The 22951-nt window shown below is 40.1% G+C and overlaps 2 protein-coding genes across 3 annotated transcripts in view; one reads left to right on the top strand and one right to left on the bottom strand.

Moving 5' to 3' along the window:
- Positions 1 to 8509, bottom strand: part of WDR37 (WD repeat domain 37) — a 61647-nt gene extending 53138 nt beyond the window's left edge. The window contains exon 1 of the mRNA XM_012731389.1: positions 7747 to 8509. The gene's annotated coding sequence lies outside the window, so the exon portion shown is untranslated. The remainder of the gene's footprint in view (positions 1 to 7746) is intronic.
- Positions 8510 to 14037: 5528 nt separating this feature from the next.
- Positions 14038 to 20544, top strand: IDI1 (isopentenyl-diphosphate delta isomerase 1). Of its 2 annotated transcripts, XM_012731426.1 has the most exons (6): positions 14233 to 14256; positions 14819 to 14951; positions 17200 to 17372; positions 18166 to 18258; positions 18696 to 18826; positions 19921 to 20544. In XM_012731426.1, exons 2-6 carry the CDS (start codon positions 14878 to 14880, stop codon positions 20236 to 20238), a joined length of 789 nt encoding a protein of 262 aa, XP_012586880.1. In that variant the 5' UTR covers positions 14233 to 14256; positions 14819 to 14877; the 3' UTR covers positions 20239 to 20544. The 2 variants fall into 2 exon arrangements, with proteins under 2 accessions (XP_004691264.2, XP_012586880.1); XM_004691207.2 differs by lacking the exon at positions 14819 to 14951 and having other exon boundaries at positions 14038 to 14256.
- The last annotated feature ends 2407 nt before the right edge of the window (positions 20545 to 22951 follow it).

Raw genomic sequence — 22951 nt, 5'->3', positions numbered from 1 at the left:
CAGGTGAAGACCCACAGACAGGCAACCCAATTCACATTGGGGTGCCCTGTAACAATACTACCCTTACAAAGTATCACTTCATTATACTTGTCAAGAATTAAAGTCTAGATTCTCCATCAAGGCTGCAACAGTGGGAGTGAGAGTAAAGGCTTATTGTCTCACAGTGTTTTATCTGGTAGGCTGTCCTTTTCCTGGTCTTTTGATTAAAGAGCAGACCTTTCTTGGGGCTTTCTGTCTAGCCCTTTGGTGCTGTTGGGCTACTGGCTTCTCTAGTACCAAATCTAGGATACATGAGAGAAAAAAAAAACCCAGCAACTTAGCTGAGTCATCTCTCAGGACCCAAAGTATCTAGTCATTCTTTTTCTCCTTTCAGTCTTCTATGTGTCTTATATATATAATATCCACTGTTTGTAGCTATGCTTAAGGAAAGACGAGGGAAAGTACATCAATCCCCATGTTTCCATACACCTAAAAACCAGAAATAATCTTTTGTTTCATTCTATGCTTATAAGGGCCTGTTTTATTATGGCAACAGTCCTGCTTTACAACACACTAAAAACACTCAAATTGGTCAGTTAATTGTGTTTAGGTTTAAAATTTTGAAATCTATTAATATTTTTTAAATTATCATTTTCTTTCTGGAGTATTATGTACACAAATTGAACTCACCCCTTTAAAAAATTAAAAATAGTAATAAGATACTTTTATTTCTTATCTCTATGATTCTCATTTTTTCAAGTCTTGAATTTCCCACTCTCTGTTTTTGAATATTAAAGCAAGCCGCAAGACCAACCCAGATGCAAACAAACTTAATCTCTTGGTGGAAGAAGAATGAGAAAGAACTTTTGGCCATCATTTAATCCATCACACCTCAGGTCACATATGAATTTTAGCTATAAATTGAGTAACACTCTGCTTCCCTAAAAAAAAAATCAGTAAGTAGAACTAAACAATCACTTCAAATACTTAATGAAATAGAACAGTTATAAATAAATCCAATTAAGTTAAACATCAGGTGTAACAACACCCATTAGAAGAGCACAATGGTTTAACAACATGGGTTTCAGAGTCATATGAACCCCAACTCTTTAAGGGACTGACCATCATGAAGTCTCAGCTTAAATGTTACATCCTCAAAACAGCTTCCCTTGACCACCATCAGTCTCAGCACTTCATTATTCTCTGCACATCTTAGATCTGTGGCTTGAGCACTTGATGAATGCCTCCCTACTTGATGAATGCCTCCCCCACTAATCATTAGCATGAGGACCTCTTAGAGCCCAGCTCCAACTTTTGAGGTATCTGGAGGCAAGACAGGCAGGACCCTAAGGTAGGAAGGCGTCCACGTGCGGAGATTCCTAAAAAAGGGGGAAAAGGAGAAAAAGGGGAAAGGGGAGCGAGGAAGACACGGGAGTTGGGTTTGCCTGCTCTGCCTTCAGCAGAGGTTTATTTTATACATTAGGAGCAAGCAGTGGGATGACATCAGCACACAAACTGGGCTCAGAGATTACAATCACCTTTTTTTCTAAGAAGAGTTCAGGGTATTAGTATTGCCCTTTAGCTGAGATATAACATTCTAAAATCAATCAAGGTTAAAAACATGTACATATAGGGCCCTCCCTGGTGGCGCAGCAGGTTAAAGCACAGCACTGAGCAGCTAAAGCCACTTCCGCATGAGTTCGATTCCTGCCTGCCCAGGAGGTGACCACATGGCGTGGCAGACCTCTCCTGCCCCCCCCCCTCCCCCCGCGCTGCTCCCCTCAGCAGTGTACTTCCTCTATCTGCCTGTTCTATTTCCCATTCTGTCTCTGGTGAAGCCTCTCACCACCCCTGAGCCTCTGGCCTGTACCCCAGTTCTGTATGCACAAATAAATAAATCTTAAAAAAAAAAAACACATACATATAAGTGCACAAAGTTTATGACTAATATTACTATAGTGGAGATCAACTAAGATAGAAGTCCCTTAAACCTTATCTACTACTTACTGGGTTTTTGTTTTTCTGCCTGAGTCATCCTGGGAGACAGAAGAGGAAATTCCTTGCTAATCAAATCTGAATAGGAGACATAGGTGAATTTCCATATCTAAAGACTACATAGTAGAATCCTGAAAGACTAGCCAGAAGACTTTTGTGGACTCCTTTAAGGTGTAGCAGGTAGAAAACGACTAGTTTAAAAACAGGCAACCAGGATGAATTTCCACATCTAAAGGCCAAACAATAGGAAATTTGAGTAATCCTTTAGAAGCTGAATAGAAGGCTAGGTGAGATAATAGAATGATAAGATTTGGGTTATCCTCCATCCGGCAGTGAGAGAGACTTTGCAAAAACAGCCCTTTTGCTTTTATTTATCAGTCAGTCAAGTCACTTGACTTCAGGGGAATTTTTCACCCTGGTGCAGTGCTTGTCAGGGCAGGCAGGCCTTATGCGGCTGAGGCAGTGCAATTGTAAGCTGAAAGTTGCTCAGAATATTTTGATATTATGATTATACAAAAAAGAGAGGTCATAACATAAGTTAGCAGTGGAAAGAAAGTCTGATTTTTCAGAGCTTTTCCAGATCTACCCAGAATCTGTCTGACGATAGACACTGCAGAGCTTGTGTCAAGGACCAGGCCAGTGATTTGCAGGGCTACCACACTGCCTGACATAAATACATCCTCAACTATTTGATGACTGTATAGTAAATGTATACTAAATCTACCGGTGACCATGTGACCTGGGTGAAGTTACTTAACCACCACCCTAAGGATTTTGTTCCCCTTAAAGGACTAATAACAGTCTTAATTTCACTAAGTCATTTGCCAAATGTTTTTCAAGTTCAATAAATATACTAGGTATTAAGGACTAGAAGTGGACAAAACAGACTTGGCCCCTACATCAGGCTACTTATAAATGAGTTGGAAGACAGACATTGAACACAAAATCTCATAACTTATTACAGAAATTACAAAGTGTGATGAATGCTATAAAAAAAATACAGATCTTATGAGATGACAGGATATTAAAGAGTGGAGAAGGTCATTTTAAGAAACTGATGTTTAAACTAGCTGAAGAAGTTAAGAGTTAACCACAAAGAGGATTAAATATTTTAAGTTATTGGATCCATACATGCAAATATCCTGAGCTAAGAATGATTTGCTAGAGATATTAAAAAAACATGATGTGGCCGAAACACAGTAAACAATGAAACAAGATGGTGCAAGACAAGACAGGAACTTATATTTGTTCTTTTGTTTAGATTATATCCTACAATAAAAAAGGAACCCACTTACAGTTTTTTAAGCAAATACATGACACTAGATTTCATTAAAAGTCACCTTGGGGGCCGGCCCTCCCTGGTGGTGCAATGGGTTAAAGCACAGCACTGCAAAGCTAGCCGCAGCCATTGTTGGCACTAGTTTGATCCCCGGCCACGGAGGTGACCCACATGGTGCATGTAGCAGACATCTCCTGCCTTGCCCACTGCTCCCCTCAGCAGTGTACTCCGTAGATCTGCTTGTGTTCTGTTCCCTATTCTGTCTCTGGTGAAGCCTCTCACCGCCCCTGAACCTGTGGTCTATACCCGACCTCTGTATGCATAAATAAGTAAATCTTTAAAAAAAAAAAGTCACCCTAGCTGTTGTATGAAAATACAACATATTTATATATATACATATATATACACACACATATACATATACATATATATATAACTGCAAATGGGGAAACAAGTTAGGAAGATACTGGAATAGTCTAGGCAATACGTGACGGCAATGAATATTGATGATAGGGGTAGAGAGAGAAGAAAACAGTAACAGGGACAGTCCTCATTTCAGGAGATATAGGTAAAATAGCAGTCATTAGTGAGATGAGGCAGAAGATCTTGAGATACCAAAAACTAATACTGAATATATTCAGTTTGCAATGCATTTGAATAAAATACGAAGAAGCAAAGATATAAAGGTTTGGAAATGAATAGAGAACTAGGCTATATTTATTAATCTGGGGATGGTCTACCTATAAACATGGTAGTTTGACCCAATCATGCCTCTCAATGCCTTACTTTATCACTCTACTTTGTAAGAAAGGAGGTAAGAATGTATCAATATGTAATGAGTATCACTGGTTGAAATAGGGAAGACAAAATAAAATATACAGCACCTCAAATGACATATAGGAAAAAAAATTTGATTGAAAAATGACAAAATAAATTATCTTGGTAATACTGTGAACTAAAAATTATAAGAGTTGGGCTATGGTTGAAATAGGGCATAAAGAAAAATTCATGTAGAATTTCGTGTAGAGAAAAAAGATTATAGTATTATTAACACTAACAATTTAAGCTTAAAATATCTATGAATTGGGAAACAATTCATATTATTTAGCTGAAGAGCATTTCAGTAGTTTTTTTTTTTTAATGGAAACATTTAGAAACTATTATACTGTGCTATATACAAAAACTGGCCAAGAAATCTGATTTAACGGAAAGTTATCCAGAAATTACATTTTTCATACAAATATAGATGGATGTGATTCTTTTAGAGTGATGACACATCTTAAGTTAATAAATTCACAAAACACCTCATTATAAAGACCATTCATATAATAATTTACTATACTTTAGTTATGCTGCAGCTTATCAGGAATGTTTTGTAAAGGAAAGAAAATATCCACATTCAAAAGCTGTCCTGACATGGCCTCAGAGGGAGACTTTAACTTTAAATATTTAAATTAAGTAAATAAAACAAGCAAGTGCTTCTATTTCCTATATGAAAAATGTCATCAGAAGATTTACATAAATATAAACAAAATTCTACTAGCTGATTATACAAAATGCAAAACTGTAATATCAACCTTCCTTTCACCTCAAAAATTGTAGATATTTTGAATCATGACTCTCTCTTAAGGATCACACCACTGGCTTTTCCATTCACTAGCATTTGCTAGAAAATAAGCACTCTTCTTTACAACTACAAAATTATTTACATGCTACATCTGCCTTTCATAGAGCATTTTCCTAAACTGAGCTCATTCCCTAAACCACAGTGTTGTTTCTGGATTTGACTGCTTTTGTTTTTCACTTCATGTAACAGTGGATGCACTCGCTATCTTTTTCCTTTTGATCAATTTTCAAATAAACATTTTGACCAATTATAAATTCTAATTAAATGCTAAGAAGCCCTATCTCAAATACAGGCTTATAATGCATGCTGTATACACTGCGTTATCAACACTGAGATTATCTGGATAGTTCAAGTACTGCTTTTCCAATCATTTATGCAATCATGTACCACTATTCCCAAATGAGATGTTAAATTCCTCTAGTTATTCTTTTAAATGTCTTTTCTTCTGTTAATCTTTCACAAAATCTTTCCCAAAATAAGTCACAATTTTTTTTTCTTGAAACTCTATTAAATTTCACTCGTCTTTTTATTTACATCATCTATCTTTCCCCAACATTCTTCCGACTTAATACCATTTCTTTCCTTCTTTGTTCAGGGGCTAACCTATCCTCTGTCTTCACGTAGGGCCAGCCGTAGGTCAGTGTTACTTAAAAAACAAGTTTACGGTTTTTTCAGGTTGATATCATGGAAAGAGAAGCAAGAGTTACAGGTGTTTGTAAAACAAAGATTGACATGATGTAGCATGGAATCTAAACTGAACAAGAGGAAGGGCAGACAGAATTAATGATGGGACACTAGTGAATGAATAAGTCTGAGGTGAAGAACTGCCCAAAGGGTTGCTGTGACCTCAAATGATCAGTAAAAAATAGTCACTATTTCTCACAACACCCATTTGAGATACAACAGGTCCCAAACATTTAACAGACAAAACACTTAGTAAATTGGTTATAGGATTATTTTTTTAAAACTTCACTCCAGGCCCTCCCTGGTGGCACAGCAGGTTAAAGCACAGCACTAAGACAACGCTAAAGCATGAGTTCGATCCCTGCCCCCAGAGGTGACCACATGGTGCAGCAGACCTCTGCCTACCCACCCCGCTGCAGACCGCAGCATATTTAGTCAATCTGACTGTTCTGCACTCACTCTGTCTCAGGTGAGTCCTCTCACGGGACTTGCATCTCTGGCCTGGACCCCAGTCCTGTATGCATAAATAATTAAATCTTAAAAAAAAAAAAACTTCACTCTAAAAATAAACTACTTTAACCACAACAAGCTGTTTCACCTAATGCAAATTATAATAGAAGTTTGAAATTCCAGAAACTATTTTCTTTCAATAGGCACACTAATTCCATATCAAAGGACAGGTCAGTAATTTAAACAGAAGATTTATGTGAATAAAATGTCCTATTTTTTTAAACACTATTTTCAAGAAAATATAACTAGTGCCCTCCAAAAAACCCACCTCCCTATCCTATTATTCAAATAAATAATTTAATATAAACTCTCCTGCTCAACTCATTTGCCCTTATAATGCTGCTGCATGTCTTACTACACCCTCATACAAAATAATTCCCTATCAAAGTCATCTTTAACCTTTTTTTAGAACACCTACTTAGAACTTAATTTCAGGAATGTTCATAAAATTCAAAAGAATGGCTACAGGATATACTTGCATGTAGCACTTAAAACAAAGTCTGAATGAATTTCCGAAAGAACTTCAAAACTTGTTTTCCTAATATTTTACTGTGAACGCAATGTTAAGTGAATTCCTAGAGGGCTGAAACTTCAGTCTCAATATCAGCTTTGTCACCAGCCTTAACCTGCTTAAAATGATGTGTCACTGTTCTAGATAAAATCACAGAATGCATGCTTATCAACTCTGCATTACACTGGGCTAGGGGACAGCGGTAAAACAAGATCTTTTAAAGATCTCAATAGTTAATAGCGAGTTCCATTAAACAATGAAATTTAATAAACAATTTTGTCCTTTGAAAAACCAAGAGAAGACAATTTAGAGCGCTCACAGCGTAACGTCAGGAAAAAGAAATGTATAGAGTGTTAGTTCAGGGCAAGCAAATTAAGTGAACGGTCTAAAACAGCTACCCCAAAATAGTACTGTTAAGAGGTCTAGAGTAAGAACTAAGACCTCCACTGCAAAAATGCTCGGAACTTATGCGACATCACTTGTGCGACAACTTCAAGAGGAGAAGGCAGAGAGCAGTAAAGAGATATTAAGCTCCTGCCCAAGGTCGCGGGACCAGTGTCCACTACCCTCGGGTCCCTATGGGTATCGGGCAAGAGGAAGGGCAGTCTCGCTGTGAGGACTCACAGGATTATCAGAAAACCAGCACTGGCAGGGACCCGGACCGGTCGAGGCGACGCGACTGTGAGAGGGAGCTAGAGCAAAGGGGCAACCTGATTAGGAGCTGCCGGGACAACCGGCTCAGGTCAGCACTTCAGAGGCTCACGCAGGCCTGAAGGCACCATCGCACAAGTGAGCCGGTGGACAGGCACCGTGAGGCCTACACAGGACCTCGGTCAAAGTGGTGCCTCGATCGAGCCACGGAGGGGGAGGCGCTGCCGCAGCTCTTGAGGTCCCGGGCTCCGGTCTCCAGGGCAGCGGAATGGGGCACAGGATCGCGGGGTCAGAAGTGGGGTCACAGGACAGGTAAGCAGTAGAAGGGAGCGGAGTCAGAGGAGGATCGCGAGGGGGCGGGGACTGTGGAGCGACGTCAGAAGCGGAGGCACGGAGTTCGCCAAGGGTACGGGGCAACCAGTCCCTCCCGCACGCCACCACCTCCGCGAGGCCGCAGTCGCCTATCCCGTAGCCGAGCGTCCGGATGGAAGATGGCGGCCCGGCACTCACCTGTCACGCCTCCTCCGCCCAGTGCCGGCCAGGCCGTGAGCTGCCGCCCGTCGGTTGCCAGCTACGTGGCGCCCGGGAGGCACGGCGGGGGTGCAGGACACCGTGTCTCTACCTAAAGCTGCCCCACCACCGGCAGCCCGTCTCCCCGCACTTCCGTCTCTGCCGGAAGTCCCCGCCTTGCCACACGACCAGGCAACCGGAAGTCCAATCCTAATCCACTACTCCATTCCCCTCACCGCCGGAAGTCCCGCCCACCTGCCTTCCACTCTTTCCGACACCGGAAGTCCTTCCGCGTTCAGTCCCCACGCTGCATGTCACTTCTAGCCGACAGAATAACCGCAGTTTGTGGTGTTGGGTTGCTAGTCCAGCATCCCTGGCGTCCAACCTGCGGCAGTAGTCCTGTGGAATCCCATCTGTGGGCCCGGAGTCGTGACTCGTCGAGTCGAAATGGGACACCAAACCTCACTGCGAGTGACACCGTCCCGATGGAGCCCTCAGAGGCTAGACCAATAGTATGCGGAGATCTACAGATCATTCGTCCAGATTCCGCTCTTTAACACTTGTTCCCCTTGGCTAGAAAGGCAACAGAATCAGTCATTTGAAAAAGGTGAGAATTGAACGGGATCCAATCCTTCTTCCAAGTTTGGAAAGCTACATAACAGACATGAGTCTATATAGGAATCAGCGACTTCGGAATTCTCACTGAACCTTCAAAGCTCATCATCTTGAATAAAATTTCACTCAAAAAAAAAAAACATTTTACCAATGTTTGGGTCTTTTTTTCTCCATCCCTTAAAAAATAAAACTTAGGATTCGAGAAGCATTTTTGTGATTCTTGCAGAAAAAACAAACGTAACATATTTTGGGATCCAACAGACAAAAAAAGTATGTAGTTTAAAGACTGGAAACATTTCTGCGTTGTGTTATAATAAAAGTTTATTACTAAGAACAATAAGATCAATTTTTGAGAATTTCAGACTTTGGAAGTTGTATTAAAGTAACAATACAACGTTTATTTTGCACGTAATATAAGATATTTTGCTTGACATGAGAATTGGTAAAAAGCTCTATGAACCACGATGTCATCTTCAACTAGTTCACACTAAATGTATGGTTTTATTTTGCAACAAAGCATTCAGTTTGGATGAACTTAAGACATTTTTAGTTTAAGTGTTTCGTTTGGTGCACTTAGGGTTCCACTAAGTCACTAAAATGAGTTCATAAAAATAAGGTGTCACCAATGGAATATTACTCAGCAACCAAAAAAAAAATAAACACATGCCTTTTGCAGCAACATGGATGGAGCTAGAAAAGATCATACTTAGTGAAATAAACCAGAAAGAAAAGGAAAAATCCAGGTGGTTTCACTCATAGCAGGAATATAAAGGACTAGGGGAGAAAGTAATAATAATAATGAACAGCTATATACCAGAGACGTTTTATGGTTTTGGAATAGGGAATGGGATCAAAAATGGTGGGCGTGGGGGGAGAGGTACACTGGGCTATGGTGATAACACACGGGTTATTTGGTGATGGGACGCCTACGGGAATTATAACTGAGATGGAAAAAGGCACAAAATGATGTAAAAATAAACTTACATTATTAAAAAAAAATAAGGTGTCACAAAACTAAAAGGGGAAAGAAGTGAGAGGGAAAGGAATAAACATGTTGTGTACCAGGCATTTGGCATATTTGGTGATTTATTTAACAGTAAAATAGAAATCATTTTAATTGAATTTGGTTAATCTTGAAAATATTTTTCATTTTTCATGAGTCAAAAAGCTACTATACAGTGCAGCAAAGATTAGGTTAAAATCAAGATATACATTGAAGCCCATATTCATTCCATTGTGTAGTTGTCTAATAGGGCTGTCAAAAATACCACAGGTTAGGTAACTTAAAGAATAAAAATTTACCATTCCTGTGGCAGGGAACGATGTGGCTACACCTACAGGGAGAAGTCCATTACTGTCAAGTTTACAAGGGTGATAAACGATGATATTTAGTTTAAAAAATTTTTTAATTTCTGTCAATTATGGAGGCCAGAGCCCAAGACAAGGTGGTGTCATCAGGATTGGTTCCTTCTTGAGGGCTGTCAATGAGAATTTATTCCATTCCACTCTCTTATCTTCTGGTGCTCTGCCAGCAATATTTTACTACTTGACTGTAGCCATACCTTCAGTCTTTGCTTGGCAGTCTTACCTGTGTGTGGTACCAATGTCTCAGTAATCTTAAATATAAATGGTTTGAATTCACTTTAAAGGTATAGCATATGTCTGAGTGGATTTCTTTTCTTTTCTTTTTAAGATTTATTTATTTACACATACAAGAACTGGGTTACAGGCCAGAGGTATATGGGACCAGGAGGCAGTGACAGACACGTAGACTCAAACGTGACTGGGCACAGTGCAATCACCTGTCAACAGTGCTCGATGGCGTTGGCCAGTAGTGCCAATCACCAGTTACAGGAAGTAGTGTCAAACACACTAGCATATGAGGATTCACCAGAGACAGACTGGAAAACAGAACAGGCAGATTGACTGAAATATACTGCTGAAACAGTGGGCCAGACAGGAGAGGTCTGCTGTGCTGTGGTGGGGCAGTTCCCTGGTGGGGGATCAAACTTGTGCCGCAGTGGCTGTGAATACTTCATATATACTTTAATCCTGTGCACCACCAGGGAGGCCCCTGAGTGGATTTCAAAATAGTTCAACAGTGTGCTGTTTGGAACCCACCTTAAGAAGGCAAACACTGACTTGAAAACTAGAGAACAATCCTACAAGCAGATGGCAAAATTCAGGCAAAACTATACTTATATCAGATAAAATAGATTTCCAATTTTAAGAGTTAATAAGCAATACTGACAGAGATTACATTGTGAATATGGGCATAATAGAACAAGAAGAAATAACATTTTTAGTTATATATGCACCCAATAATAGAGCACCCCCTGTGATGTTTTAGTATGATAATAAAAGAGAATAACCATGGTCATTTTGAAACCAACACAAGTCAGTATGGTCAGAGGGTGGACGTTTCCTTTTTGTATATGGAGCCAGGATTGTAAATGGGATCAGGTTTGAGTTTAATGAACCAGTCAGTTTCCAGGTTGGTTTTATTCATGGGGATAAGTTAATTATTGAAAATGGTGTGTGGGGTGGGGTATTTTGAAAGATGACAAAAGGCAGGGTAAGAACCAGCTTAGATTTATCCTGCTCCTGGCTTCCAAAGAGAGAACTCAGCAAAGAAAAGAAGTATTAAGCAGTTGAGCTCTGAGGGATTCCTTAGAACTCCACAGGTCCTTGCAGAGACCTTACTGCTATACTTGCCCAAGCCCTTCCTCTTCGCCTGCAGGGAGCTCTGGCCTACTTGGTCTAGTGTGTCTCAAAGGGCTGTTTGTCTATTGGTTCATACCAATAGGTCACGGAGAGCTGTTAACACTAGTGGTTTGACACTATTTCCTGGTAACTGGTGACTGGCACTACTGGCCAACGCCATCCAGCACTGATGACAGGTGATTGCACTGTGCCCAGTCACGTTTGAGTCTACGTTTCTGTCACTGCCTCCTGGTGCCATTGGCCCCTATTGCTCTCCGGTCCAGTGCTGGGTGCTGCCTAGCCCAACCTTCAGGCTGTTGCTGTGAGCTACTGCAATATCACTTCAGGGGCCCCACCTGTGAGCCACCTCCATCTGTCAGCAAGAGTTAGGTACTGACTCACCACTTGCCAATGTCAGCTCCAGAACATCCAGCAGCAACAATCATTTATTCAAGTAGACTGAATAAAGGAAGACTATGTTAGAATTTTATAATTCAGATTACATAAGCCATCTTGCAAAAACAGCCTTTGTTGGGGCTACTGAATACAGCAGATACTATCTGGTTTGAGACAGATAGTGGCCTTACAAATAAATTTCCCCATTCTTGTTTGTTAAATAGACACCATTGTAACAGCTCTGCAAGTCTGAAAAGTCTTGCAATTGTTTGCACACAGGCAAGAACTCAGACTGACCTGTCCCCACCTTGGCACTGCCCTTTGACCCTGTTTCAGAAGTTTTCTTTTTAAAGACTTATTTATGTTAACAGAACTAGGGTATAGGCCAGAGGTGTAGTGGGTGAAAGGACTCACCAGAGACAAGAATGGGGAGCAGAACAGGCAGATCGATAAAATACACCTCTGAGGGGAGCAGTGGGTGGGCCGGAAGAGGCCTGCCATGCCATGTGTGTCAGCTCCCTAGCTGGGAATCGAACTCATGCTTCAGTGGCTTCGGATAGCATCACACTACAGTGCTTTAACCCACTGAGCCACCAGGCAGAGCCCTAGAAATTTTAATTAGAAAGACAAAATACTGGGCCCTCCCTGGTGGCGCAGCAGGTTAAAGCACAGCACAAAGAAGCTTAAGCCACTTCTGCATGAGTTTGAATCCCGTCTGCCCCGGAGGAGATCAACATGGCGAGGCAGACCTCTCCTGACCCGCCCGCTGCTCCCCTCAGCAGTGTACTTCATCTATCTGCCTGTTCTACTCCATACTCTGTCTCTGGTGAATCCTCTCACCCTCCGCATCTCTGGCCTGTACCCCAGTTCTGTATGAATAAATAAATAAATAAATAAAAAGAAAGAAAGACAAATACCAGTTTTTTTACCTCATATATCTGGTATGAGGCCAGATTTTCTTTATATATTTCAGCACAACATAACATACAATAAACTGTGTTCTGTATTCAGCCATAAAAGAGAGTTACAAAAATGTAAACATACCAAAATACCCACAAGCCTCTACTAAATTTTGCTTGGAAAAAAATAACCATTTTCCATTAAAATGTTAATATGCAGTATATTGATCATATTTAAATTGATAAAATATTTTAACATATAAATTTTAATATTTCTAATAAGGTAAGTAGGGATGGATACAAACAGTAAGAAAAAGCTCACTAAGGTCTCCTCAATAAATTTTAAGTGTAAAGATAGCCTGAGACTAAAAAGTTTAAAATCCACTGCAACTCTGCTTAAGCTCACTCAGTACAGAGCTTCCTCAAATTATAGTAGGTTTATGTTCCAATAAAAACATTGTAAAATGAAGACATGTCAAAATATACTTAACACGTCTATTGAATTGTTTAACCTACCTACCAGAATATTGTAGCTTAGCTTAGCCTATCTTAAATGTCATCCAACACATTACCCTACAATTGGGCAATAGCACCCAACAGTTTTTTGTTTTTTTTTTTTTAAGATTTATTTATTTATGCACACAGAACTGGTGTACAGGCTAGAGGTGCAGGGAGGGGTGGTGAGAGGTTTCAACAAACATAGAGTGGGGAGCAGAACAGGCAGACTGACAAAGTATTCTGTTGAGGGGAGCAGTGGGCAGGTCAGGAGAGGTCTGCCGCGCCATGTGGGTCACCTCCAGGGCAGGGTTCTAACTCATGCTGAAGTGGCTTTAGCTTCTTAATGCTGTGCTTTAACCTACACTGTGCCACCAAGGAGGTCCCAGGTTTATTTCTTCTAATAGTGTTAACTATCACACACAGATGGACATATTTGCTGCAAGGACACAACAGACAATAGCCACTGCCATATCACTAGAGACTCCTATAGCTAAGCCTAGGGCAGGGAGGAATGGGGAAAGAAACAAATTTGAAGTATTGTTTCTATGAAATGCATATCCCTTGTAAAGTTAAAAAGTAGAGTCATCATCCCAGACTGTATTTTAAGTGTCACTGGCATAATAAGTTGTTAAATAAATAAAATTGTTAAACTTCAATACATAGATATTTAATATTTTCCAGTTGAAAAATAATTTCACATGTAATCCGAATTTTAAAGCTTAAACATTGTCTTCTCTTTTTAATCTACTTGAATAAATAATAAGTGATTGCCGCCTGGAGGCTTCGCTAATACAAATCAACCCTGAAATACAAATCAACCTCAGAAACAGAAGGTTTCTGACTGCCTCATGGGACCCTCACTCCTAAACATCTCCCAAGACAAATTCTTCCGCCTTCACCCCCGGAAGTCGGCTTCGCTCCCACTCCCGCCTCGGGAGAGGGCGCCACATTTCCGCCACACTTAAGGGAGTTAGGGGGTGGGGCACCACTCCTAACGCTGGGAGTCCGAGAACCCTTAGTGCGCACGCGCCTCCGGAGGGCTCCGGTCAATCTTCAGCTTGCCCAATCCCCAGCTCCCCGCAGTGCTAGTGTCTGAACCCAGTAGTGGGGCTCTCAGGTCAGCGGCCGGGGAGCCACCTGGAGGACCTTTGCAAGGAGGACTCCGGGTCAGGTCGGCAGACGCTCCCACGCGGAGTGTGGTGCCACCGCGCGGCCGTGACATCACACGCGGGTCGGGGCGCGATTGGCCATCAGGCATGTGGCGCGCTCTAGCCTGGGCTCCAGCGGTTGGGCTCCCGGCGCCTGGGGGCGTGGCCTGGGGTTGGGGGCGGGCTCAAGAGCGAGTCTTGAGAGCGGCGGGTGCGGCAGAGCCTGAGACTTCTGGAAGCCGGCGGCGGAGGTACGGTTATCGAGTTTAAGGGCGTCGCTAGTCGGGAAGAGAAAGGGGATGCAGTGGAGTTCGTCGAGGGGATAGATGGCAGGGTGGGGTTTCGCGGGTTTGAGGGGTAAGAGATGGAGTGCCGGCTTGGGTACTTAAGGGGCTGGGCGGCAGTTGGAGGTCCCTGCGGGATAAGACAGCAGGAAGTGAGGCCCGTAGGTAGGGACCACCGTGGAGAAAGCGAGTTCTCCACCAGCCCTGGCAGTGCTGTACGGAGCCCTACCGGGGTTAGGAACGCCTCCCGGCTCTACTGCAAGATTGCGCAGACCCCACCCGTCTTTTCGTAGAGTCTGGCCCGCTCTATGTCCAGGTGACTCGTCTGCAAGTGCTCTAGTCTCCGCGAGCGGGAGCATCCCCCGTGCACAGTGAGGGAGTGCATAGTAACACTTCGTATCTTGCGGACGGGGGTAGTGGGAGTCGTGGTGGTGGCTGTGCACAGTGATGGTGTTGCAGTGGTGAAAGGGCACAGCGGCGGTAACGGACGGGTACCGTGGGGCATTTAGGTGATGCTTGACTTGTGCAGGAGTAGATGCATGTGTGCAAGGCCAAAGAGAAGCGGTTGATGGTGCATGCAGAGCTGGAATGCAGATGAGGCACCTACTACGAGGGACATATTCATTTGTTACTTCATTTGTCCCTAGAGTCACTGATCGAAGGTACATCAGTCTTTCGGGAGTGTGACTTTTATTAAGGGAAATAACTTGAGTTATTTTGAATGTCAGTGTGGGAGACGATCGAGGTATCTTTGACAGTAAGCAGATCCACTTCTCAATCTGCTACGGCAGATTTCATGGTAGATAAAAGGTGTTTGTGTATACATGAGTCGATAGGATGTGTGAAGTCTACTTTTTAGCTTTAAGACATTTTACATTCTGAAATGAATCCTCTTGTTAGATACTAGTAAGTAGAAAAAAAAAAGACTTTCATTTATACATAAAAACAACAGCTGAACTTTTAGTGGAATGTTGAATATGAAATTGGGTCCCCGAAGTTTCTCAGAAGTATGATTCCCCAACAAACTATACATTTTCAGCTGTGATGACTTAATTTATATTAAACTAGCCTATACAAGTAGACTGCATTTTCTAGATCATTGTAGAAATCCTCTTTCCACATATGTACATCTTTCTTTGCACATGTATACATGACACAGATGACATTACCTAAAAGGTAATAATAGAGACAAAAATCACTAACTTTTGGAAGTGAAGCCAAAGGGATGGACAGCATCACATTGAGTGACTATTTTAGTTTTTTTTAGGTTGGGTGAAATGTTCCAGGAGCTTCTGCATATTATCTTAAAATGAGTTATTTTGTACTAAAATTCAGTCTTAAAATATGAAACTCCAGAAAAAGAGTATGACTTAAACCATTGTCATATTCTGTAGTAATATGACAGTAATTACTAGTAATATGTAGTCATATTCTGTATTAAACTAGTCTATAAAAGTTGTAAATACATGCTTTTTAAATAGGTTAACTTTGAGGTTGACTTAACATATATCTTACCCCAGTTTTCTTCATCTTGTTCTGTGCTTTTAGTCATTAAGGGTGTTTACCTTTTTTTTGATACTATCATTTTGTCATATCTTCACTGACTCCTGATACCTCCCCTCTAGCAAACACACAGTTTGCCCCAGACTCTTATTTAGGGTGAGAACCTTGTTCCAAGTAGCTACTTTTGTACATAGTTGAAAGAAAGTCACTAAGTAGGACACACAGAGAACCTTCAAAAATATATAGCATGTGTTTTATATACACATCAACTCCGGAAACTCAGGATAAACTCTGCATTAAATGCTTTGAAAAATGTAAAATACAGAGAACTTAGAAATCCTGGATATGGATGTGCAAAAAAAGTTTGAGTTGGGCCCTAGAAATGCTTACATGAGTGCTTTGAATCACAGGGAGTGCAGAAATCAACGTTCAGAGCATTAAGCCTCAGTGAGATGTAATCTATCAGCTGTATCCTGTGGACCAAATCTGCTCCATTGCCCTTTTTGGTTATTTCCTGTGACCTAAAAATATTTTCCCCATTTTTAATTGTGTTTTTTTTTTTTGGGGGGGGGGAGTCAAGAAATATTTCATGATATGTGAAATTCAACTTTCAGTATCCATACATGAAGTTTTATTGAAACACAGACATGTCAGTTGAAGCATTGCCTAGGCTACAGAGGAAGTAGGCTACACTTTTTCTGGCTATTTATAGGAAAAATTTCTGAATATTACTCTAAAAAATCCATTTACTATGATGAATTAAATTCTCTGGCTTATCTGAATGCTTTTAGTTCTGCTGTGCTGTTGGGACAATTGACACACAATTTGATTAGGAAACCTAGTTGGAGAAAACTAGTTTAAATTTTATTGGGATATTGGTAAAAGGGATAAGTACTGGGATATTGAACATTGGAAAATAAATATGGTTTTCTTGAGCAACTACAGAGGCAGGTCATATATTGGGGATGGTTATGGAAACATAAGCAAGACTGTAGAAGCTTTTTGAAAGATAGGATGAAAAGTTAGGTTGAGACTAGGTCACAATGGACAGATTCCGAAGAAGGAAAAGTATATAAAGGGAAAAAGATTGACTACCATGTACTGCAAAGGTTACAAGATAAGAATTTAACTGAACATTGAGCTTAGCAGTTAATAGATTGTCAATGTTAAATGGCCCACTCTGGTGGCCTATAGAAGACATGATGACTAAGATGAAGTAGGTGGTGGATCATAAGTATTCTTGAGGACCTGATGGGGATGTAGCACGATGAGCCTGCAAATAAGAGCAACAAGGATCATTCTTATTTTTGGCAATGACATAGATTTAGAATTCTTTCTTCAAATGTTTATATGATATTCAGAAAAACATGGTATAATAGCCTCTTTTTCTCTTCCTTTTAATATCAGTATTCTAGGACAGATTAGACATACTGTAACAATGCCTGAAATAAATACCGACAAACTTGATAAGCAACAGGTTCAACTCCTGGCAGAGATGTGTATTCTTATTGATGAAAATGACAATAAAATTGGGGCTGAAACCAAAAAGAATTGTCACCTGAATGAAAACATTGAGAAAGGTAATGTTTTAAAATACTCTATTTAAAGGTATTATGCCTAAGATTTATTTTATTTTTTTTTAAATATTTATTCATTCATATAGAACTGGGTATAGGCCAGAGATGTGGAGGGTGAGAGGATTCACCAGAGACAGAGTGGGGAGCAGAACAGGCAGATCAATGAAGTACACTGCTGAGGGGAGCAGCGAGTGGGTCATTAGAGGTCTGCCTCGCCATGTGGATCTCCTCTAGGCAGGCGGGAATCAAACACATGCGAAAGTGGCTTAAGCTTCTTAGTGCTGTGCTTTAACCCGCTGCGCCACCAGGGAGGCCGCCTAAGATTTATTTTTATTTATTTATGCATACAAGAACTGGGGTGTAGGCCATAGGTGGTGGGAGGAGGGGCGGTTTGACAGAAGAGCAAAACAGGCAGATCTACTGAAATACACTGTTGAGAGGAGCAGCAGGCGAGACAGGAGAGGTCTGCTACACCAAGATGTGATTTTTTTAACCATATGATTTATCTGTTCTGATTAGTTAAGGTGTGTGATAGTAAAATCAACCTTGCTACCTCCCCTGTATAACATGTTTAAATTTGGCTGGTGGCAGAACTAAGAGTTCATATCTTTCATTTGATGGCACCTTCCTTGCATCTGCCTGCGATCATCTCCGTCATAGTTATACAGAGACTCTCCAAATAGAAGCCTGGAAAAAAGCTAAAATGGCATTAAGTTACTAATATTCCGAACCCCAAATAGAGACTCAACCAAATTACTGGTATTTTTAAACTAAATTACATATTTTTTGCTTTTAGGATTATTACATCGAGCTTTTAGTGTTTTCTTATTCAACACTGAAAATAAACTCTTGCTACAACAGAGATCAGATGCTAAAATTACCTTTCCAGGTTAGTATACTTATTGTACAGTGTCATGTTGGAAACTTTGTCTAGTTTGAATTTGTCACTTAGAACTCCCTTGTAGCCAAGGTCCTGAGGGATATCCTGTGACTGACTTAGTTTCATTTTCAACATAGAATAAGCTTGCGTATATAATGAATGCAACCTAAAGAATAGCAATAAAGAGTAAGAACTCTTAGGTACATGATCTAGACATTTTAAAAATGTATCTACCTCAGTCTTTTTGGTTGCATAGGCTTTAATAAAGAACATACACATATCTGTTTCATAGAAATGATTATGAGGGAATTACTCATTTTTTTCTACTTTTTGTTATTAAAATGTATTGTTTTTCCTTTTTTCTCTTTTTTTGTTTCATTAATTTTTTATTGCCTTTCAAACCTATTTGGAAGAAAAGTGAATTTACACCTATTTGAACATTTTAGGTTGTTTTACCAATACGTGTTGTAGCCATCCATTAAATAATCCAGGAGAACTTGAAGAAGATAATGCAATTGGAGTAAGAAGGGCAGCTCAGAGGCGCCTGAAGGCTGAACTAGGAATTCCCATGGGAGAGGTAACCAATTTCATGCACTAATCATACAAACTGAAATCTTTTCTTTAAAATTTTTTTTAAAGATTTATTTATTTGTGCATACAGAACTGGGGTACAGGCCAGAGGCTCAGGGGCAGCGAGAGTCTTCACCAAGGACAGAGTGGGGAGCAGAACAGGCAGATGGATGAAGTACACTGCTGAGGGGAGCAGTAGGCAGGTCAGGAGAGGTCTGCCACGCCATGTCGTCACCTCTGGGGCAGGCGGGAATCGAACTCATGCGGAAGTGGCTTTAGCTGCTTAGTGCTGTGCTTTAACCCACTGTGCCACCAGGGAGGGCCTCTTCAAAATTTTTAAAAGATGTTTTTAAGTACCTGAGACAGAGTAAGAAATTACAGGTAACATGAAGGAAAGTTCTAGGAAAATATTAAAATTAACACAGAAAAGATAATTTACTATAGTATCAGATAAGGCGGGACACTTCAAGAAGTTCTGAGAACATTTAAAAAAAAACTATTATCCATACTAATCAGGCTTCATCAATAAAAAGCTAAATAGTATTTAGTACATTCTGTTTCCATAAAAACAAAAATGAGTAAACATCTTTAAATTTTATCCAAAACAATAAATACTTACTAGCCTACAAAGCAGACATTGTCATCTCTAAAATTCAGCTATACAAAACAAATCACTTCCCATGGTTCCAGAGAGCCATGGATTATAATCAATAAGCTAAAGTCTTAAATGTACATTTTCAATATAATTTAAGTTCAGATGTAGGTAGGTTGTTGCTTTGTAACCTCTTGACTTATTCGTTAAAATGATAACTTTCTCCTCTCAAAAGTACTATTAAGATATGAAAGGAATAGATCACAATTCCAGTTTCTAGTGACTTTTTAAAAATAAGTCAGTAAAATCAGCTTACATGTTTGGTCTCTGGGAAATAATTGAGGTGCCTGAAACTATGTAATATTATTTCCAGATATGATCATTAGGAGATTAGTATTTAGAAGTTCCAATTCTAAAGCAAAAATTCTGTTGTTCAAAGTAGTATTGAATTGTGGTAAATTTAGACTACATTTTTGTTAATGGTTTTTACTGTTTTATTTCAATACTAGGTTCCTCCTGAAGAAATGAATTACCTCACTCGAATTCACTACAAGGCTCAATCTGATGGTATCTGGGGAGAACATGAGATTGATTACATCTTGTTTATGAAGAAGAATGTGACGTTGAGTCCAGATCCAAACGAGATTAAAAGCTATTGTTATGTATCCAAGGAAGAACTTAAAGAACTTTTGAAAAAGGCAGCCAATGGTGAAATTAAGATAACTCCGTGGTTTCAGATTATTGCAGAGACTTTTCTCTTTAAATGGTGGGATAACTTAAATCATTTGAATCAGTTTGTGGATCACAAGAAAATACATAGAATGTAAATACATCAAAGTGAATGTGGAAATGAGTACTGAAAAGTTTCTCTATTTAGTAAACTTAAAATGATTTTTTAAAAATTTGGCTCCACATTAGGAGAACTCTCATTTGAAACATTTATACTTTACAACCAGAAATTGTGTGGAAAACACAAACAACTTCTTAATTTTGTATTACACTCCCCACATAGGACCACTGTAATTTGTAAAAAACATTTATGAGCAGTTATTGTAAAAAGAAAGAACCAATAATCTTGTCTGAATATATGGTCATGATAAATTTGAACAAATAAACGAAGTTCATTTGTAATGTATTGAGATAAGCAGCACTTGGCTATTTGACAGCTGTTTTATATATCACTGCAATGTGATCATAGTCAAGAAAAATTATACAATGGGAACTATTTGCCTAGCTACTTGAAAACAGTCCACATTAACTTTACTATTAACAGATTCAATGTAGTAGAGCAAGTTCAAGGGGAATTAAATGGTATATATGCTAATTTCTATCATTCTGATCTGATTGTATGGCTTAATCATTCTGGAAGAATCATATTGATGGGTAAAGTCAGGCATTGTTTTGGGTCATGTAAGTTAAATCTTTTAGATAGTCTTAACAATGAGCAAAGTCTATATTTTCAGAATTACAGTGACAAGCTGTTGATAAATGGAAATTGGGTCATAGTCTACAAGTTTCCTCAACCTGGGCTCTGTTGTTGGGACTGGATAATTTTGTTGTTGAGGTTCATCCCACGCATTATAGGATGTTTAGGAGTAACCCTGGGTTTCTACCCACTAAGTACCCACCCCTTGCTCCATAATAGACCACCACAGTGAGAGGCCAAATGTCTGCTGGGGTTAAAGTCATCCCCACTTGGCATCCACTGTTCAGCAAAGTAAAGCCATATTGCAGTGGGAGAAAATTAGCAGAAAAGCTAATGTTCATGTTAAATAGATTGGGTAATGGAATGTATATTTATTCACTTTTGAATTGTACCTTGGAAAATGCACTTTTAAAATTCTTGAAGCCATTAAATAACTTTATTATCCCTGAATGCTACATAATAATAAATACTAAAGATAAAAATTTGTTCCATAAAAGTTAAATGCTTTATAAATTCAATAGAAAAATCCATTTCCTGTTATTACTGAACAGTTCATTTATAACTTCAGGCAGTTTGTATAACAAGTATTTATTTTAAAAGAAAAACAATAAAATTACCCACTTCCAATGCTGTTGTCTAGTTTGTTAAAGTTTTGTTACGAAATAATCGTCTGGGCCCTCCCTGGGGGCCTAGAGGTTTGTAGTGCAGCACTGACCAGCTTCCGTGCAAGGTCGCTGGCGGTGCCTGCTTCTGTGCCAGTTCAATCCCTGGCTGGGCGGTGGCCCACATGGCACAACAGACCCCTCCTGACCCACCTGCTGCTCCACTCAGCAGTGTACTTTGTCGATCTACCTGTTCTGCTCCCCACTCTGGTGAATTCTCTCACTGCCTCTACACCTCTGGCCTGTACCCCAGTTGTACATGTATAAATAAATAAAATCTTTCAAAAATAATAAAATAGGCTAACTTGACAGTAGTTAAAATAGGCTAACTTGACACTAGTAGTAGTAGTGCTAGTAGAAGTGGTAGAAGCTAAGTGTGAAGGGCAAGTGTAAAACTACTGTTGAAACAGTTAAGTATGACTACTCTTTGACCTGAACTCCTTAGCATTCCATCTTTCTAAAGCCAATTAAGGCTAATTTTTTTTTCTCTAAGTTGTTTAAAATTCAGTATGCAAAACATGTAACTGATGCAGAATAGATCACTGACAGTTCTTGAGGACCCGATGAAAAGCAGAGGTTGTCTTCTATAAAACTGTTTCATCTGTACCCACACCTATATAGTCCAGAGAAATGGCAAAAGAGCACATTTTTCTTAGTGGCTCAAGCAGACAGGCTAGGTACACATGAAAGGACAAGTGCAGTAAGTCTGAAGCTCAGAGCCAAGTTAGTGGGTCACTGGGCTGTGCCCCAGATAATTCTCAGGTAGAAGCTGTCTGTCAGCTCCGTGGAGTTGCTTGATTTCATTTACTCAATTGAGTTAGTCCCAGGGTTGGGAAACCTCTACTCTGGTTCCCTCCGTCTCTTGACAAATGGGGTGTACCCTTAATATTCCAAAATGCCTCTTCCTAATTCCTGCTTTCAACCCTAACACCATATTTTGCAATCTTACCCATTTTATATATTTGTGCACATCTAAGTATGCTGACAAATATTTTATACTGTATAACTTTATGCATTCTATTTATGTATCACCCAAATTCTACAGCCTCTAATCTTTTAAAAAAGATTCATTTATTCATACAGCACTGGGGTACAAGACAGAGGTACAGGGGCAGTGAAAAGCTTCACAGCTTGGGGTGCAGATTAGGCAGATCAACAAACTACACTGCTGAGGGGAGCAGCGGGTGGGTCAGGAGAGGTCTGTCAAGCAATGTGGATCACCTCCGGGGCTGGGGATAGAGCTCACACTGAAGCGGCGGTGGCCAGCTTGAAGTGCTACCTCCTAACCTGTTGTGCCACCAGGGAGGGCCCAGCCTCCAAATTTAAACCACAGAATTCTACTCCATATTCCTATAGCCAGCTGTCCATATGACAATTTTCCTTATATTTGAAATAGGTACCCCACACTAAGGTTGAGCTGATGCTACCAATACTTTCCTCTCTGACAGTGGC

This window comes from Condylura cristata, unplaced genomic scaffold, assembly GCF_000260355.1.
Source record: "Condylura cristata isolate star-nosed mole 26May11 unplaced genomic scaffold, ConCri1.0 scaffold00030, whole genome shotgun sequence".
Lineage (NCBI taxonomy): Eukaryota > Metazoa > Chordata > Mammalia > Eulipotyphla > Talpidae > Condylura > Condylura cristata.
The sequence above is the reverse complement of the archived record's forward strand: the minus strand, read 5'-3'. Positions and strand labels throughout refer to the sequence as shown.

What these genes read in the sequence shown, in the direction of transcription:
- IDI1 (XM_004691207.2), top strand. Translation starts at nt 14,114, where the DNA reads ATGTGGCGCGCTCTAGCCTGGGCTCCAGCGGTTGGGCTCCCGGCGCCT. An exon ending in TCTGGAAGCCGGCGGCGGAG is followed by an intron (nt 14,257 to 17,199) that starts GTACGGTTATCG and finishes TTTTAATATCAG; the next exon opens with TATTCTAGGACAGATTAGAC. An exon ending in TAGGAATTCCCATGGGAGAG is followed by an intron (nt 18,827 to 19,920) that starts GTAACCAATTTC and finishes TTTCAATACTAG; the next exon opens with GTTCCTCCTGAAGAAATGAA.